At 40.9% G+C, this 19,270-nt stretch overlaps 1 protein-coding gene across 18 annotated transcripts in view; it reads right to left on the bottom strand.

Moving 5' to 3' along the window:
• cacna1g (calcium channel, voltage-dependent, T type, alpha 1G subunit) overlaps positions 1 to 19,270 on the bottom strand; it is a 247,626-nt gene that overhangs the window by 100,854 nt on the left and 127,502 nt on the right. For all 18 annotated transcript variants that reach the window (XR_010664891.1, XM_065949287.1, XM_065949277.1 and 15 more), the window contains exons 6-10: positions 7,715 to 7,874; positions 5,310 to 5,604; positions 4,669 to 4,761; positions 3,636 to 4,542; positions 2,451 to 2,851 (exon numbers count right to left, since the gene is read on the bottom strand). Coding sequence is in view for 17 of the 18 variants with exons in the window: in XM_065949287.1 (XP_065805359.1) it covers positions 2,451 to 2,851; positions 3,636 to 4,542; positions 4,669 to 4,761; positions 5,310 to 5,604; positions 7,715 to 7,874 (1,856 nt within the window). In the remaining variant the exon portion in view is untranslated. The remainder of the gene's footprint in view (positions 1 to 2,450; positions 2,852 to 3,635; positions 4,543 to 4,668; positions 4,762 to 5,309; positions 5,605 to 7,714; positions 7,875 to 19,270) is intronic.

Here is a 19,270-nt window from a genome sequence, read left to right as displayed (position 1 = left end):
AATCGCTATACGAGTTCCATTCGCCATTTACAAACAATGATACCATATATTCGATGTTTTCATCCAGTGTCCCGTCTGTGGTTAAGTTTTGGCAACAAAAGCACTGTTGAAGGTTAATAAAAGATTTAGGTTGGATATAATGTTAAAGACCACATGATTTCTTAAATACTACAGATTGAGTTTTCTGAAACTTGAACCAAATGCTGAGAAGCCACATCCCTACAAGTTTATACTGTACTGCAAGTTTTGATATTGTGGCAGAAAACAAATGACCCACATAGTCAGAGAATATTTTCCCGATGGAGTCAGAACTAATATGTTTAAATATTCCACGTTTATTCATTTCCAACTTTCCCTGTAAGTAATGGAAAAAAAAAACCTCTTGCCTCCATTATGGTTTCCTCTAAAAAGTTATTAGCATAATAAAGAGTATTAGGGGTTGCTTGGGGAAAAATGTTTCTGTATTAATAATGATCTTTACCAAATGAAGTTTGGTGACAGTTCAAGCAGGAAACACTGTCCTCATCCCTCATTCAAACCCACACTCTTCTTTTCTCTGTTGTTCCAAGTTGTCATCCAGACAGAACACAGTAATTAACCTTCATTCACTTTATACTTAAATCATTCACAATGACCTAGATGACTGAGAACCTACACAGACAGTGATTGACCTTCAACCATTCACCTTCAATTTTAGACTTCCTTTACATCCAGAATGCAACCCCATTGTCTCCAGGCTATTGTTGGTGGCTAGGCTTTTCTGCCCCATTAAAAATACACAATGACGGCACAATTGGTTCAACTCTTTCCACATTTTTAATCAGCAGGCTCAACAAGCTGGTGAGGAAGGCACGCTCTGTTGTTGGCCTGGAACTGGACAGTTTGGAGACGGTGGCTGAGTGGAGGATGAAAAACAAAATCACAGCCATACTGGACAACTCCTCTCACCCTCTCCTTGATGAGCTGTGGCAGATGGGAAGTTCCTTCAGCCATCGTCTCATCCCCCCCAGGTGCAAAACTGAGCACTTCAGACGCTCCTTTGTGCCTACTGCCATCAGACTGTACAACAGCAGTGGGTCCTGCAGTCTGTCTTCTTAATCACATCAGACATCTTGCTTGTATTAGTTGTAAATACTTAGTACCTTTATCTTTATTTGTATTTATTCCTATATATTCTAATTGTATTAATACATATGCATGTTCTTCCTGTTGTCTTTTACTGCTGCAACACTTGAATTTCCCCACTGTGGATTATCTTATCTTATCTTATTAAGATATCTGTTGGCGAATAGTTATGTCTTTTTGTGATTTAACATAGTTTGTTAAAATCATAAATGGGCTACATTACGTATGCAAGAATGTGTCATCCAGTTGGACATATTCCTTTATTGCAGCATAGTGAAGAGGAGGAGGTGAAATGGGTTGTGACAGAGGAGGTGCAGTACACTTGAGACTGTTTGATGGAGGCTGCCTGAACTCACAACTAATCCCTGATAGGATTTCTGTTTCATGTGCATCTGGTATTAAAAAGTGTTTCCTTATCCACTGTTCTTATTAGGGACCTCAGGTGGAGTTACAGGACGTATAAACATTTATACAATTGAAGTGAACGTGATGCTGTGGCGTGCACCATAGTGTCTTTGTTTTATGTCTACTGTACTGGAGGTCACCTCTGGTTTTTTGACAGGCAGTCTGAGATGGCAGGACTGGACCTTTTAACTTGTTGGGTGAGTAAGTTTGAGATTGTACAGGTTGCGTTGTAACTGACCCACTCTGACACCTAACTAAGTCATTGTATTGGATCACTATGTGCTCCAAACTACCTCCAGATGTGGTCAGGTCGATCAGGTATACTGTAAAATTCCAGTTGCAATGTGTTCTGCATGTATTTACACTTGCATTAATTTATTGTTTTTAAACAATAACAGAAGTTGTTCCTATAAGGATTGCTGTTAAGATCTGCTGTAAGTACACTCAATGACAACTTCTGTAAAAGTGAAAGATTCAGATTAAGAAATAAAAAAAGAATAGAAAAAAACTCGGTCAGTTGTTATAGGTCCTTCCTGTTCCATTAAATCACCCCTGTTCCCTTTTCTCCCTGTATCCTCTTTCTCTCATACTCTCTCGTTTCTGTTTTCTCTCTCACATGGCTGTAATTATGCTCATGTAAACAAACGAGACCAGAGAGAGACATCAGGAATTCCAGTTGGCCCTGTGGGATCGGTGTGGCTACATAACCACACAGAATGACACGCACGTGCAAAGACGATCTGAGTTAAACTGATACCTTCCTACAAGCTCCAATAAGGTCTCAAATATCACTGCATACTATGCTGCACTTCCTACACCTGTTTGAACTTTGTGTAGGCACTCAGGTTTGCCAGTAACTCAACTGAGAAACATTGATATCCATCTCATTTTAACAATGAAAAACACAAATGTACACTAACCTGCTCATGGTACTCGATCCCCATGCTTAGCGTGTTGATCAGAATGGCAATCATAATCCCTCGTCCAAAGTATTTGCTATCCACAATCTTCCTGAACGTGTCGCAAACCAGCCTCCAAAAGCGAACAACCTTGGCCGCAGTTTTGCCCAGCCTCAGGCGCTTCTTTTTGGGCTGCCGGCTGTCTCTCCTGTCCCTGTGGTGGAGATCCTGGGTGAACTCATACAGGCCCTCACTGTCTGAGTCCCCGGGGGTCTCGTTGCCCTCGGTGCCACCCTCTGAATCGTTGGCGAGGGCTTTGGCGCAGTAAGGGCAGCTCTCGGGGTCCAATGTCAAAGCAGCTGTGTCCATGGCACTGCTGATGGTGCTGAGGTCACGAGCCGACAGCTGGCAGGAAAGCTGGGCTGCAGCGAAAAAGGTCAGACGGAGGGAAAAAGGTCAACAGGAGGAACTGACACAAAGAAAAGCGCATCACATTGAAATCAGAGTGATTAGATGATTGAAGTGGTTAAGACAATTGGTCTTATCAAATTAAAATGATTTGTTAAAGAAAAAAATGTGGGCCCTTGCTTGTGTGTCAGGGGGAGTGTATTTGACAGTGATGGGCACTGTGCACTGAATGAGTAATGACTTGTCTCCACAGGCTGAGGCTGTGTGGCTAGCTGCCAGACTCTCCACCAGGTCTACAAGCTGAACAGACCTTGCCTGACTTTTGCTGAGCCTTCTGTTTTTTATGACTTGGCCGGGGGAAAACAAAGCTGGCAGTGAGCTTGAACATGAGGGATTAACATTCATTGACTGTAATGAGCACTTTCCTGTATCTCACAAAAAACCACTCTGGACACTGTTAAAATTTGAGGCTTAATCACCACAGGTCGATACAATACCCCACTTAAGTGGTGATTGCTGAAAAAAAGATCACATCCAGTGATTTCTTGCTGTATTTGCTTCAACATTGCTATGGAAATTAAACACTTATTGTGCCTGAATGAGACACTCTTGTTATTTTCAAACCCCATTATGCTTTCCAGTTTTACACTCTATGCAAGAGCTCGGGAAATCATTTTTTATTTAAGACAGCTTACTCAAAGGAATGCAGCTAATGGATAAAACCAACTACTTTGCAGTTTTTTGTTGTATTTATGGTTTTTTAGATCAACATATTTGTGAACACATCTCTTTGACTACCTGTGGGAGTGTGTGTTTCCACCAGGCTTGATGGGCGTCTCTCCAGGGGCAAGGGTGGGATATTCAGGTTGAAGCTGAAATTGGTCAGAGTGCTGCCTGCAACACTCCCTCGTCTAGACTCCGCCAGAGCTCGAGCCTGCAGAGTGGGGTAGTTCTTAGGACCTGGGCCAGCAAAGGGCACAGAATTTCTCTTCATATTCCTGGACATGGGAGCTGGGGCCAAGGAGAAGGGGCCCAGGGATGTCCCCAGGTTTGAGGGAGAGGGAGTACAACGAAGAGTTTCTATGTTGAGTACACTGCGAACCACTGAAGAATCAACAGCTCCAGCAGCAGGATTGGACAAAGTGGACAGGTTTGTATCAGAGGTTGCTGCAGCCACAGAAGACGGCAAGGCCAAAGCAAGATGCCCAGTGCTGGTAGTTGCTGCAAGAGCCCCTCCATTGTTGTTATGAGCGCCAACCTCTAAATCTCTACCCTCCAGACACCTGATGCTCCCTCTGCTCCTTACGCTGCCATTCCTCAAGTGGTAGTGATGGTGGTGGTGGTGATGATGGTGCACCATGTGATGTGCGGTCAGGGATCCCTGCCTTGATGACTTCCTCCTCCTTCTCTGGCTTCGTTGGGGCTCCGCTGGCGGGGGTGTGGCGGGGATGTTGAGCCCCGCACGGCGAGCTAAGAATCTGCAGACATGGGCCACTTGTCTGGCCCCCTTGCGAATGATGTGAACCAGGTACTTGAGGAGTTCATCGTAACAGGAGCCCGGCTCAGAGAGGGAGGCAAGAGTGCTGGCGTTGGACATGAAGCGCACCCTCTGCTCCTTCATCAGCTGACTCTCCCTCTGTTTGGTCTCCGAGAACTGGGTTGCAATGACGACTAGGCACAAGTTGATCATGAAGAATGAGCCAATCTATGGACAAGCAGGGGTGCATGATATTAGGAACAGGGTCAGTGGATGGTCATACAACTGTACCCCCAATTGGCCCACTCGTTCAATCATCAGCAGACACACATGAAGACAAAAAGTGGCACTTACGATGATGAGCAGGATGAAGTAGATGAAGTTGTAGAAAGAGTGAGCGTCCATCACGAAGTACATAATGTCCACCCAGCCCTCAAGAGTGATCACCTTCAGAGAATCGTGGTGAAAGGGAAAGAAATAGAGAGAAAAAGAGACAAATGAATTTATTAAGCAACAAATTTAAAAAAGAGAGGAGAATTAAAAATAGAAAACTATAATTCATGGGCCAGATTGTCCCAAATACTAACTCGGTGATAAAACCAATCCCTAACATTTCACACGTGTTCTTTACCCCACAATGGCAAACTGGAGAAGCAGCAAGACTATTGGGAGAAGTCCTCTCCATTCTGGATTTTGCTCTCCATAATTACCCCCCTTCAGCTGAACAGGGATGACTGAACACTCCAACAAAAGGCTTTCCCGATTATATGGAGATAGCAAACAAATGGTGTGGAAAAACTCTGCAGCAGTCGTAGCTGTGGCGACCTGCTAATCCTGTAAGCCCCATTTCTCTGATACACCAGTCTCTCGGGCAATTAGGCTCCCTTCCTAACACTTTGTCTCCATCTTGTATTACAGGCTTCAACATCAGCCAGACCAAGCGTCGCTGCAAAATGTTATTTTTTAATTGTTTGTCATTACTCTCAGGTGAGTACCTGAAAGATGGCAATCCAGGCGTAGCAGATGTTATCGAAGTTGATGGCTCCTTTGAAGGGGTTGACCAAACCAGCAGAGCAGTTGGTGTAGTACTGGTTCCAGTTGACACATGTAGTGTTGTCAGTGCTGTTGTAAGAGTACATGTCAAGGTTGCACTGTAGGACTCCCTCCTCATACAGCTTGGGCACTGAGCCACAGTCCCTCATGCCATTTTCCCGGGGCTGGGAGCAGATGAATGGGTTCTCGTCATCATTTTCAGTGTGGTAGTATTTTTCCAACTGCACAGAAAGAGGGCTATGGGGAGGAAAAAGACTGCTGATTTTAATTGAGACACAATGTAATACTAAATAGAAACAAGTAAAAACAAATAACATGATTTCTGGGATTTGGGTTTTAGCCTCTAGTTTAACTTAGTTTTGATTCCAGCAAATACTTTGGCTTCAATGTGAAGTTGGCGATATGACATGAAATTTCTTTTTTCAATAGATACAAAATCTTACTACATGATATGCCTTTCCACTAAAAAGGACAGTGCAAATAGGTACTTGGGTGAGAACCATTTTCTCCAAAACGATAGGAAAGCTTCGTTAACTATGACTACCTATAAAAAGTTCAAACATAAACATAAAGATTTGCAAAATAATCTGACATGTCTCTCTTTAAAGAATGTTAATGCTGGATGTTTTGAAATGAGGTGATCAAGTCTGGCTTCAAGCACAACCTGGGTGGAATTTAAAAATTAATTCCTAAATTATTGGGGTTTTATTTCCCTGCAAATCCTGCAAAGCATTTAATCACAGATTTACAACAATTTAAGCAGATAGGAAGAACTAATCAGTGATTCCTATCTATATTGTGAAATGGCCACACATATTTTTTTCCCCTGCTACAGCTCCTTTAAGCGTATCTGTTCTATAGTGCTCCTCTGTCTGGAATAAATGCTGTGTCTGGTGATTGTTTGCAATCTGGCTTGTCTTGTCAAGGAAAATTCAGCTGGCATGCTTCGTTAAATTCATAGTTGCCTCAAATACTTGAAGCAACCAGACCAGTTAATCTTCACTGAAACACAACCTTACACTGTATTACTTATTTATACATTCTGAAAAGATGCTTCACACCTTGTGATGAGCTATAACAACATTTACGGAAAGAAACACATTTGATTTATCACACCTAGAATGAATGATGAATGATGGATGGTTCCTTACGTTCCTGTATTCCCAATCAGACTAATAAATAGTCACTGTCATTTATAGCTAACAGCTGTTACTGGTGTATCAGTGATTTTAAGAAAAATTGAGGCAGGCATTAAACAGATATGTTTATGACTTTACACCTAGAGCCAGACATAAATACACTTCATCAGATGCAGACATACAGACCTTGCAAGTAAAAGAAGGTCAAAAATTTGATTATGATGGTGGAAAAATAATATGCGAGTTCACCAAAGTCATTATGCATGATCTTAAATTACAGCTGTGAGATGTCATAAATCCTATAGAGAGTAATGAAGCCAGGATGACCCAGGGAACATGAATAAGTCATGGTGCCCATGTTCTATATGTGATGGGCCACATGAGGTCTTTCTCATTAGGGTCCAGGACTTGTCACTCTGCCATTCATCACTCTGATGGGACTCTATAATCTATTACCTCACTAGCTTTAGTGCATGACCTAGTTTAGTGTGTGTGTGTGTGGGTGTGTGTGTGTGTGTGTGTGTAGCGGGGTCAAGGTTTAGCCTATAGTTTTACATTGTACTTTGATTGGCCTATTTGTGATAGTGATGAAGAGCAGCCAGCCACCTTGTGCTTGTTAGAAATAACAAAATATTTATCTCAGTTTTGGAAGCCAATCTGAGAATACAGAGTTTTTAACGTAGATTAATTTGTTTTGATGTTTTATTTTCCACATATCTACCCACCATTGTAACTGGCTTCAGTGGAGAACACATTGATCATTTTAAACAATTTGAATGATGGTTAAAAAAAATAAAACATCTAGCCAAAATGTTACCAAATGAATGTTGGTGTTTCTTTGAATTTTTTTTTGCTGTATGTTAATGTTTCAGTTTTTGCACATGACCCTAAGAATCCATCATTTCATTCTGTGGTGTTTCAGCCAAATGATTCATGAGACTTATCCCCTTATACTTGAAAGATTTTGAGTCAAAGAGAATTCATTAAGATCCTAAAAGTTCAAGAGAAGTGCAGTATATAAGTTTATTTTCCTGACATTATATCTGACAGATGGAAAGGAGATCAAGAATTCAAATTAACCTCACAAAGAAAGAGCTCATTCTCATGCAAATTACTTTTTAAACATGAAATAGAAACTGGAATATTCTATAAACAATGGAACAAAGACATGGTTAGAATATTGATATGTATACTGTAATAGAACTTACAAGGAGAAGTTGTCTTCTACAAAGCAGCGGTTTCTTAGAAGGCCTGCCCACAGCTGGACGCCAACAATGCCAAATATGAAGAAGACAAAGAAGCAGAGCAGCAGAACATTGCCCAGCATGGGAAGTGTGTCCAGCAGCAGAGTCACCAGGATACGCATACCTGAAAGAATGGGCAGAGACAAGGTTACACGGCTGACAGCACACATCAGTGCAGCTATGCAGACAGTACACAGTAGGATACTTGTTTGGAATAGGGACAGATTAACATTTCAATTGTCAATGTAAACTCTTTGTCTTGTAAGTACTGCAACATGTTTTGCTGATATGAGTACAGAGAAGCTGATTCAAAAGGCTGGATAATATGAGTGCCAATCCAACTACCTCTAAATTGTACAGCCCTTTACACTGCCTATACTGGCTCATTATAAAACACTCACAGGGACAAGTGCACAACTCAGATTCCTTATTCAAGATGTTCTTTTTAGTATTAAAATAAATCAGAAAATGTTGGGATTATCCCTTATATTTATGGATTTCTGATGTGACCCAAATGAAGACAAACTGAAAGTGATTAAAGAGTCGAAATCTGAATTAAAAAGAGGCAGATGATGCCACTAGTGCAAATGCCAATTCATGGTGATAGGCCACTATGTTGTCTTTCTAGTTGTTGTTTTTTTTTGCACAAGTGTGTGTCAATGCATTTTGATCAATCCCACAAAAATTACAACGTCTGTCATTTTCCACAATAGCACATCCCTCTACTTGCTTCTGCTTTGCTTCATATGGCATCACAAAAGAGTACAGGCCAGTTAAGTCGACATGTGCCTCCCCTGCTATGTAATGACATATTATGCTGCTGTTAAGACTTTGGTATGCCTGACTAAAAGCATATTACTTTTGTTTCACTGACACAGTTCCTTCTGACTTACAACCTCAAATAGCCTATTTTCATTTTCAATCACTTCATTCCAGCTATGTGGAGTTTGTCTATTGTTATTGAAGTAAATCTTCAAACAGTAATTTAACAGACTTTGTTTGTTTGGTGGTCTGACTTGCACACACTGGCTCGTCAGTGTGTGTGCCTGCTGTATTGGACATGTGTAATGTTGTTTGAAGGTTACATAAATGCAGACTTAATGAGTGAGAAAAATCAGGGATCAAGTCCTGTAACAGATTAAATTGTTAATCCAAGTCTAAATGATAAAAAGCTTAATGATGTGGTTAAACTCAAATAAGAATATGGATCAATGAGCGCAAAAACAACAACAACAAAACATCTGAGAATCAGTTTTGACTATTTAAATTCTTAGTCAGGCCTGGTTTTAGTCAAACCAATGCTGACTCAAATGACATCAGTGGAGGCTATTTATGAGATTTCAAATACACACATAGAGCCTTTGCTATTAAAAAGAGGATAACCTGCCAACTTAATGGCACTGCAGTTTTCAGAACCTGCTCAAAGTTTTAAACAGCTGGGGTTAATGATATATTGCATTGAAAACACACTGATCTAATCTTTATGTGACATGTAGAATCCCTAAACAACAACAGAAGTGGAAAAACATCCTTTAAAGTAAATAAGAGCAGCATTGTACATTAAAGGTCGTATGTTGGGGCTGTGTAAAACATCAATACAGAGTATCTCAATATCTCAATGCTATATTGGTTTTCCACCCCCACATTGACACATTAAAAGGATTATTTTCCATATATTCCTTAGATCACAAGAACCTTCGCAGCTGTTCATGTAGATGTTCAGCTAGTAGGCTGGCTCCTCCACGCTAAAGCTGCCGCGAGCAAGAAAGAGAGCAGCGGTCGTTGAGTTTCAAAGAGATAAAACGAAGCATGAAAGCATAGCAGCTGTAAATTAGGCATCAAAAGAAATAAACAACTTAGTATTGTATGACTGTTGTACAGTGTTTCAACTCTACTGAACTTATAAACTGACTAATATGGAAGTGTTAAATTCTGGTGCAAAAACCCTGTGTTCTAATAAATTGGATTGGAAATGGTGAATCAAATAGAGTTGACTTATTAACACAACAAGCTGTATTCTCGGCTCCAATTTGAATTTTTCAATCCATGTATGGTGATACATACTGTATATATCACAAGGTTCTTGCCGATTCCCAGCCCAACATGAAACCCAAAACCAGAGACAGGCTACCCCGTGTGTCATTGGGGATCGGTAGCTACCAGTAAAACAGCCTTGGAGAGCCATTTTGAAGTGACACACAACATCAGCACATCACAGTCTCCATTGTTGAATATCAAAATGGATTTTGCTGTTGTGAAGCTATGCTGGCCAACAGAACCTGGGCAACATGTATCATATTCAGTATTTCCATATTCAAGAGTGTGGTCATTCAGTTTGAGAGTGTGACTTATTGATTTCATGTCCTTTTCCTAAAAAACTCCTCTCTTTTAAAATAGACGCTGCTTGCCCTTGGATTGGCTCTGCCGGTGCAAAAACTGTATGCTCGCTCACAGATACATTGCTGCTTGTACAGATTTCCTGAGAAAAATATTTATTAAACTTGAGGGCATGCATGGATGAACCCTGTTCGAGAGAAATCAGCCATACGAAACTGAAGCAAACACAACCGTTGTGAGGCACGGATCATTGCATTGGTCAGCACTACATGGTGTTCTAATGGCTGAAGGGTTTGAATGAGGATTGTTGATCAAAAATTAAAGAGCTCAGCAGAAATCCAAGAGCAGACATTTCAGAAGAGTGCAACGAAGAAGCGTTAATGTCGATGCAGAGAAAATCCGTGTTGGAGACAATATATCTGAGTGCAAGCATACAGTTGAAACACAGGAAGAGCAACTCCTAAAGCAAGCTGCAGAACTTCTAATGAAAGACAGCATTTTAAGTGGAAGCATTGCGAAATCTGAAAATGAGACCAGGAGGTCAACAGTCCAAAACTGAAACTGAACATGCTATGGAATACCATGGGGAAAAAAAGCCAAAAGAAATACAGTTATGTAGTTGAATAAGGCCGGAAAAGTAGTGATAAACCAGAAAATGATCCCTGCACTGCTGTAATAAAGTGCACATGAGCAAAGCACAAAGCCAAAGAGGAAGAGAAAGCCTGTTATTGCATTGTGTCAGTTGTGGGTGTGAATTTGTGTGACTGTATAAATATTAATCAGGACTTTGTAGGAAACAGAAAATGTGCTTAGCAACATCCTTCCTCGGATGAATAAAGGTTAAAAATACATTTGGATAAGACACCAGATTCCTGTGTCAAACGGAAGTGCAGAGATTTAGTTAGTAGCCTGAGCGTGTGTCAGCGGTACACCTACAGTTTGCTCTGAAATAATGCCACAGCAAAAGGCTCGCTTGTTTCGCCTTTCATACAGAACATCCAGGCCTCTGTTAGCTCTGGACAGTGTTCCCTCAAGTTTCTGACAACACACAAACACTTCCTGCCACCCACACACCCCCTCTGCTAAATCTGGCTCTGTCCCTCTGTTGCAGCTCAGATTTTGCACTTGTTTTAATGCACCAATTTCCCTCATTCTATCTATCTATCTATCTATCTATCCATCCACCCATCCATCTATCTTTGTACTGTATTCTCTCGTGTCCTTCGTCGCAGTTCTCTTGCAGCCTACCCTTCAACAGTAACCCAGTAATTCAGGTGTCAAAAATGAGGATCATTTTACTGATCAAGGGTTTTCTGGGTATTTGGCGAGGCAGGAACAGTCGCCGTTGAAGCACCTACAGAGCAATTGGCGGGTTAAATTATGATGAGAGACTTTTGAGTGAGACCTGGTTTGATGAAAAGCTCAAAGTGTTACCGAGCTGTTCAAAAGTTTGTATTCAAACTTTCTCCTGTGTTCTGCTTTTCTTTAAATTGGTTGTATTTGAATCCTTTTTTTCTGAGCAGTCTACATAATGTGTATGGCATCTTGGTGGGTTTTGGTGGTGTTGATAGACCTGCGCATATTGATGGCATGTTGAACATCGGAATTCTGTTTGCATTCAAACACCTTTTATCTATATTGAGCCAGCTGGAAGTGTTGCAACAAACCGCATGAAAAACTTCTTCACTTTTGTAGCAAGATTCCCGAAAAACATCATTTTTTCATGTGGGTACACACACACACACACACACACACACACACACACACACACACACACACACACACACACACACACACACACACACACACACACACACACACACTAACTGAGACAGAGACTCCTGGTGCTGACAGATGGAAGGAAAACACCGAGGATTTTGCAGACTTGCAACGATATGGCGAACAAGTGAGGAGAAGACAGCTAGGAGATAAAGGAAGAGGGAAGAGCAAAGGTACTACTGAAGGACAGGCAAATGAGTGACAGTGAGGAGCATCTATGGGATAACGTGTGTTCGGATTGTGTCTTCCACAGCATCATCGTCTCAGAGGACTAGATCCGAATATGAAACAGGACTAAGGAGGAGAGTGACAGCGGTAAAAACACACAAACCTCTTGAATGATTCCTGAGACTTTTCAAATACACTGTTATTTCAATGTGCGTTATATAGCCACCACATTGTTCCCTGGATGCAACGCTCATTACAAAGAGTCACACAAACACAGTGTGAGCCATAAAGCTTTTATAATCACAGTGTGAAAAAAAGTTATTAAACGCTGTACTACACTGCTGTAAACACGAGGGACATCAAGTCATCATTCCAGAGAAGTGATCCATTGCAGGGAGTTATGCCAGAATGAATCTGTGAGTCATAGCTTGTGGTGATTTTGTTGCCACTTGCCATTCGGTAGTTTAACATAATTACCCTGAAATCGTAAAGAAAGAGTATTCTGATGTATTCAGCTGCAGTTACAGAGGTGTGGAGGCTAATACACTCTGACAGACCTGACTCACTGCTTACACCAGATATCCCTTCTCTCTCTGTTAATGAGCAGTGCGGGTACACACACACATGCAGTGCCTTACTGTAGGCTAACACATATTGCACACATCCACACACACACACACACACACACACACACACACACACACACACACACACACACACACACATATACAGTACAAAGCACACATTAAGCAGCAGCTCCTTCAAGTGATTGCCTTCATAGTGTAATGTGCTGAGCTGTTAGGATGCTGCTTAGCTGCGGCCGATTGAGAAGGCAGCTGGGATTAGTGTCCGCTGCAGGCCATGGCACACTGACAGGTTTCATACGCTGCGATCCAGAGCAGCGATCCATCTGCACTCTTTACAATAATACTTCAACTACCCAGGGCTGGTATTAAAACAGTGGAAACCAAGGATAAAACAACACATATCCTGTCACACTTTGTTTTCTCACTTTTAAAATCATCTTCTATGACATTAAAACATACACTGTACATATTAAAAAATAATGAGCAATTGGCAAAATGTATAATATGAGCCTCACTTAATTTCCTAAAGAGGAGAAAATAAATTGACCTTGAGTTAAGATGTTTGTGTCAAAGTCTATAATTTGGTATTTACATCAACAAATACACTTAAAAAGAGAATCTTTATTTTCTATGCTGATAGTAACTTGTCTATTTGATCTTTAATTATCAAGAGTTGTTCCGATGACTTTAGCAGTTTCAGAAAATGACCCTAAACCTGTTCCATGTGGTGCATCTGGTATAACTGAGTACACCTGAAAACTACTATTTAAGGAAAGTAGAACTGATTTCAGCTCATTTTCCAGAAAGGGGTCAAAAAACAGCAATGGTAAAATAGAGGATCGTTTATAGTCTGCTGACTCCTCAAAGCACATTTTACATGCATTCACTCATTGATGGAAGAGGCTGCTATTTAACAAATCCATTCATACACGTATACACACTGCTGACACAGCAGCGGGAGAACGATTTTGGGTTTAAGTGTCTTGCCAAAGGACTCATCGACACGTGGCTGCAGGAGCTGTGGAATCGAACCCCCGACCTTTCGGTTGAGAGACGACCAACCAGAGAAACACAGCCGCAATGTAGTGCTTTGCTGGAGCTCATTGTACAATACACAATGAATGAGGATGTATTTTTAATCGCGTCAAGTCACACGCAGTGTGTGATGGTGGCTGCAACTTTTTAGATGAAAAAGTGTGTCTTATACACCGGATTTGACAGTACTTTTGTTTAAAGTTTACTTTTGGTTTGTTTAAATAAGCCGTACTAATCAAACTAATCTAAGGGCTGATGAAGGATCTTCAAATTCCCTAAATGCAACTGGAGGAGATGAGGACGGAAAAATAGGAGGCTTAAGGAGGTATGTCAAGTCTTCTGACCAAAGACTTGACATGAATGGTTTGGAGGGATGTCATATGTTGTTTAACTTGGATGATTGATAGTGGTATAACTACCACTAATATTTAAATAAACAAAGCAAATAAACTAAAAGGTTTTGAAATCACTTTTAAATGAGGTGTTCAGCGGGGTAATGCAGGTGAATCAGTTGTGCATCTTGTCATCAACTTATCGTCAGACTGATGCTGCGTAGAGTAGGAGGAAGTGTTAGATTTCTCGTTTGGTAAATTTGTCTCCCCTGTCTTCATGTGTCTTTCTATTCCTCCCTGGGAGGAGCTAAGACGCAAGGACACAATGTGAGTGATGGCCGTATAAATGCATGAATTGAGAAAGGCCCAAGGTAAAGCACTAGCTGAATACTTTGCAGCAGTTCATACCTGGATATGAGCCACACTTGAGTGCATCTCTTTAATCTGCAATGCAGGGAACCATAATCAAACAGGAAAACCTTTGTTTGTCTCACACAGGTAAGAGAACCAATCCCCTGAGCCCCTCCTAACCTGAATAGTGTGTTCATTCCAAGTGATCGACATTTCATATTTAATAACAATCATATCCTCCTCCGCCTCTATGCCCTCTCCAACCTCGCTGTTGGGCGGCCACTCCATTCCAACATGGCTGGCAGGCGGGTGGCTGTGTGTGATTGGGGAGCCATCTGTTAGCAGGCAGATTAGGTCTGCTTCCTCTGCTCTCCTGTCCAGGTCTAGCTTAGGCCACAGCCAGCTTTGTAATCTCTGTACTGTGAACTAATGGGCTTTCTGAGTCGAGCGCCAGTGTACACCTGCGTCTCTTCTTATTTGCTCCGAGTGAACGGTAACTAGCTCCATGTCAGTGGCTCCAAACGGGGGTGACTAGACATCTCTGAAATTGAAATGTGTCTCTGAATACGTGTGCGATGTGACCCGTAATGAGACTTAAGAGTTCAGAGGCTTTTTATACTTTTCTGCTTTGTCTATAGAACCTGTTGTTTTCTTTGCCTGAGTGGTCTGATCCGTCATGAATGAACCATGGGTACACAGTTTGGTGCTTTAATAATGGGTGAGCTCATCTCCATCTATGAATTTTAATAAAACTATCCCGTTTACTTGACTAAGTTTAAAATCAAAACTGACCATGCAGACATTAAACACAAACTTCTGGTTACAAAATTGTGTTTTACAGGGTGAATTTATTCCACAATTACACCCACAATCCCAACCTTTTCTTTCAACCGGATGATCACCATTTCCTCCAGAATTTAAGGTTTGCTATAATTTACTCTTCTTCTTGTTTTTGTGGGACTACTTCACTAAGAACCTGTGCCTTTACTCTGTTTGTCAGGATAATTGTTATAATTCTGCAGTATTAGGGAAATGTTGAGACCATTTTTTTATCTGATAGGATTAATAAAAAAAAAAAAGTCCATTAAAAAAAAAATCAACATTATGTCCTCAACAACCTGTCATGATATAAAGAAATGACCCAAAGAGCATCGACATCCTCCAACAGTCGGGTTACAACTAAGGCATGTCGTTTAGGGAGATGGAGAGGTTCATCGTTGGTCTCCAGCAGGTCCAGCATGGAGCTGCTATCGTTCCCCATCATGAGAGCCTCAGTAAAGTTTGTTGTGGCAGTTTGCTTCTTGCTGATAATTGTGCTGGCCTTCACTTACTGAGCAAGCCCCCTCCCCCCCACCCCAAGCTAATGTAATGTATACTCAACTTATTTAAAGAACCAAATCTTTACCTCACCTTCAAACATTATACCCTTTTTTTTTTTTTTATCTTTACCCCTATCAGATTAAACACCTTGGTTACACTGATTTTATTTCAGTAATGTGGCGAGCTGAGATTCTCACTTATAAAAATACCTTCTTGGGTGCAGCCATAGATTGCTTATAAATAGTGGAAGTAGCGATGGTAATGCCACCAACAAGTTTGTGAAAAGACTGTTTTAAAGCTTCAGGTTTGGCATTTTAGATGTCCATATATTAATTGGCTAAAAGAAGTCACCCTACAGTATACGGACTAAAAGGTTGGTTCACTGAAACTTTTTTCCAGCATGTTTTTTCCAGACAGGGGCTCTCTTGTCATGAATGTCTTCCTGGTCATTCTTGGTGAACTTAAAATGCTCCCACACTGTGGTCTTCACTTGTTTCCCTCTGTCACGGTAAAGCTAATGTAGCGTAGCTTGAAAAGGATGCCATGTATTGCTGATGAACAACAGCTGGTGTCCCTCTGGTTTCGTTTTGTGCAGGTTGCACCACAATTAATGTTGAGGGCCCCCTTCTTGAGAAGGACAACAGAAACATGTGGTGCGCGGAGCCTTTAGTGACGTTTTAAACTGTGATTAACCGTAAAACCGGTTAGCTGCTTCATCTCAACACTCTCAACAGAATGAATATTTTTAAAAGAACATTTTTCCCCCCATCTTTACGCATCTAGTCAATCAAAAGCTGCCGTTGCAGAGCTTTTACTGAAATCTCTTTGACATATCACAGCTCTGTGGGGGAGGCTTGCCTACCTGTCTTCAGGCTATTTGGGATATCTGAACCACAGCGCATCAAATGATCAAAGAAATGAATTTCAAGCCTTAAAAAAAACCTGTAACAGGGTAAAACTTGAACTGAAGCAATTCAGACAAAAAACCCAAGTAAAACAAAAATCTCTTCTCCTTTTAAGTAAAAGATAACTTGCATGCCAAGAGCTTCTGGGAGTGTTCTTTATCATAGTGAGATTTGACGAACAAGACCTTTCATTTTCAGATTGACAGCAAAGAGCAAGGATGACTCTGTGACCTTTTCTGCTCCAAGCTAAAAACTTCCTCTTCTGAACTCCTTCTAACCTTATCAGTCTTTCATTTCAGCTTCCCAACTCTCAAGCAAGGAACCCCCGGATCAAAGCCGTCCCCTGACTCCTCCAGGCTCTCCTACTCGCCCTCAGAAAACAATACAACAGCATAAGGGGAGACGTATAGTTCTTGTGTAGAATGGAAGCTAGGTCGTTCTTGTCTCTTTAATTACAGTAATGAGGCCCTGCAAACAATGTTCTATAGGAGAAGGAGGGCAGGAGCACGCAGGGAGTTGGGAGGTCGATGCTGTTGTGTTGTTGTTGTTGTTGTTGTTGCCTTTAGGGCTTATCCGGACAGAAGAACAAGAAGCCGGGGCTGCTCAAAAACCAGGTCTGACAAAGCGTGGCGAACAAGACGAAACAATCTGTTACTTGGGTGAAAATAACTGGAGCAAAGTGCAAACACTGCAGGTCTGTTCATAGGCAAAGGGTTTAGGAAAACATGTCTTGATAAGACTTTGGGGAAAGGAATAGGATGTGCCTGAACACCTGAGAACCTAAAGAAGGCTTTTCTGGAAAGACACTGGTCAGTATGTATTTATTTGTGCATGTGTTTAAAGGTTTCTTTGTCCTGCAGTATTACTTTTATTTTTACATCACTAATTTCCAAAAATACGTTTTGGAAAAGTGTTACATTTAAAATTGGCTGTGATGGACACAGTAAAAGGTTGTAGGCCGTACAACTCACCACAACACTCACTATGTTTGGTTAATCATTGGTTTATTAGAACTTTAGATTTAAGTACACACAGCGGATTTATTTTGTCACTACTTGTTTATCAAGTAAAGTTCTATTTATTAATTTCTCTTTTCTTTTGAGTTAGCTGGCTGACGTGCTCTCCTTCCTGGTTTGAACAAAGGATGAGGCTGAGGGTGGAGCTTGGCTTTGTGGAAGAGGACCATACCAAGTGCTCGGACAGCATGGGAGGATCTGGGCTCCTCAACCTTGTTAACTTTTAGTTATGTTGTGTGAAGTCCTCGCCTGTGCGTTGGGTTTGGTTTGGTCAGTTGGCTTAAATATCCCCCTCGGGTCTCATTCTGTTAGGTCTGTTCGTTGAGTTCATCTCCTGTTCAGTTAGCACAAAGTTTCACTAGTGTTATGTTATTTTGACCTCTTTGAACAAATCCTCTACTTGAATATTTTGATTCACTTACTTTTTGCTTTTGTTAAAAATCATTTTTGAATTAAGAAACCTGACTTTTGAACTTTTAACCTGTGTTCTCTTGCCTTGACTGTTTTGTCCACGACATTGCCCTTACCAGTCTTACTGTGTTTTCATTTTACTTGATTAATGCAGATTAAGTGACATCACTCAGCTGATAGGTAACAACGATGATAATGTTATTAGTTTGTCGATTTTGCGCAAGCAAGACGCAAACTCCGCTGTAAACAGTTAGAATCATCTGATATGCTCCACTGATATAACCTGATGCATCTTCAATACATTCTGTCTGACTACGGGGTGACTCAAGAGAGGCTCAAAATAATGTATCCCAACAGAGAGTAACTGAGGTCCTGGTGTTGAACCGCTTCCACCTTGATACTCTGAATTCAGAGAGTATTATCTCATAAGTCAGAAAAACAGATTCAATGATTTATTTTTCATGCACACATATCTTGTAATTATGTGATAATAAGCTCATTAATTTAGAACGGAGCAGATTTTCCCCCTAATGTGAATTCAACACACATTTGTACCATTTGCCGTCTTAAAACAAAAATTGAGTGATCAAAGCTGAGGGACTCGCTGGAAATCTGCTTTCCCTCCATGAATAATCAGATCCCAGCAGAGTATTCAGTCTTGGGGATTGTTCAGGGTAAACAATATTTTACAAAGTATAAGATTTGGTTTTCTTATCTTTTGTTTGTTTATTTTAAGACGGATGATGAATTAAGTGTAGAAGCTATCATTTGCAGTCAAGTACAGTAAAGTCCTAAAGATGTGTGACAGCTCTTTGGATTTTGCTTCCAAAAAGCCTTCACAATTATTGGTCATTTGTAGCATTCTTAATTTTAATCATGAGAAACCAGTAGTATATATCCCTTTAACCATACTGTTATAAGACTCCATGTCATTTATGGTTCCATACTGTGGTAATTTATTGTCTCCAATAATAAATAATCCTCAGTAGATTTTTATCTGTTAAGGTGTTTTCACACATGGAGAAAACTCCTGAAAACTGACGCTGCATGTGTGAACGCAAACAGACACATTTTTCACTCCATTTTACCCAAATTGTTCCTGAAAGCCCCGTCATTTTCTGTGTGAAGTCAAAGTGAGCTGATATGGAAATAAACAGGAAAACTCAGCACAAGTGAGCAGGAGGGGGTCGACGGTGTTATTGCTTCATTATGCTTTCTGTCCGCCAGTATGTTCTTCTCCACTCCTTGGTTGATATCATGAATATATCAAACTTGCACA

This window comes from Labrus bergylta, chromosome 21, assembly GCF_963930695.1.
Source record: "Labrus bergylta chromosome 21, fLabBer1.1, whole genome shotgun sequence".
Classification (NCBI taxonomy): Eukaryota; Metazoa; Chordata; class Actinopteri; order Labriformes; family Labridae; genus Labrus; species Labrus bergylta.
The sequence above is the reverse complement of the archived record's forward strand: the minus strand, read 5'-3'. Positions and strand labels throughout refer to the sequence as shown.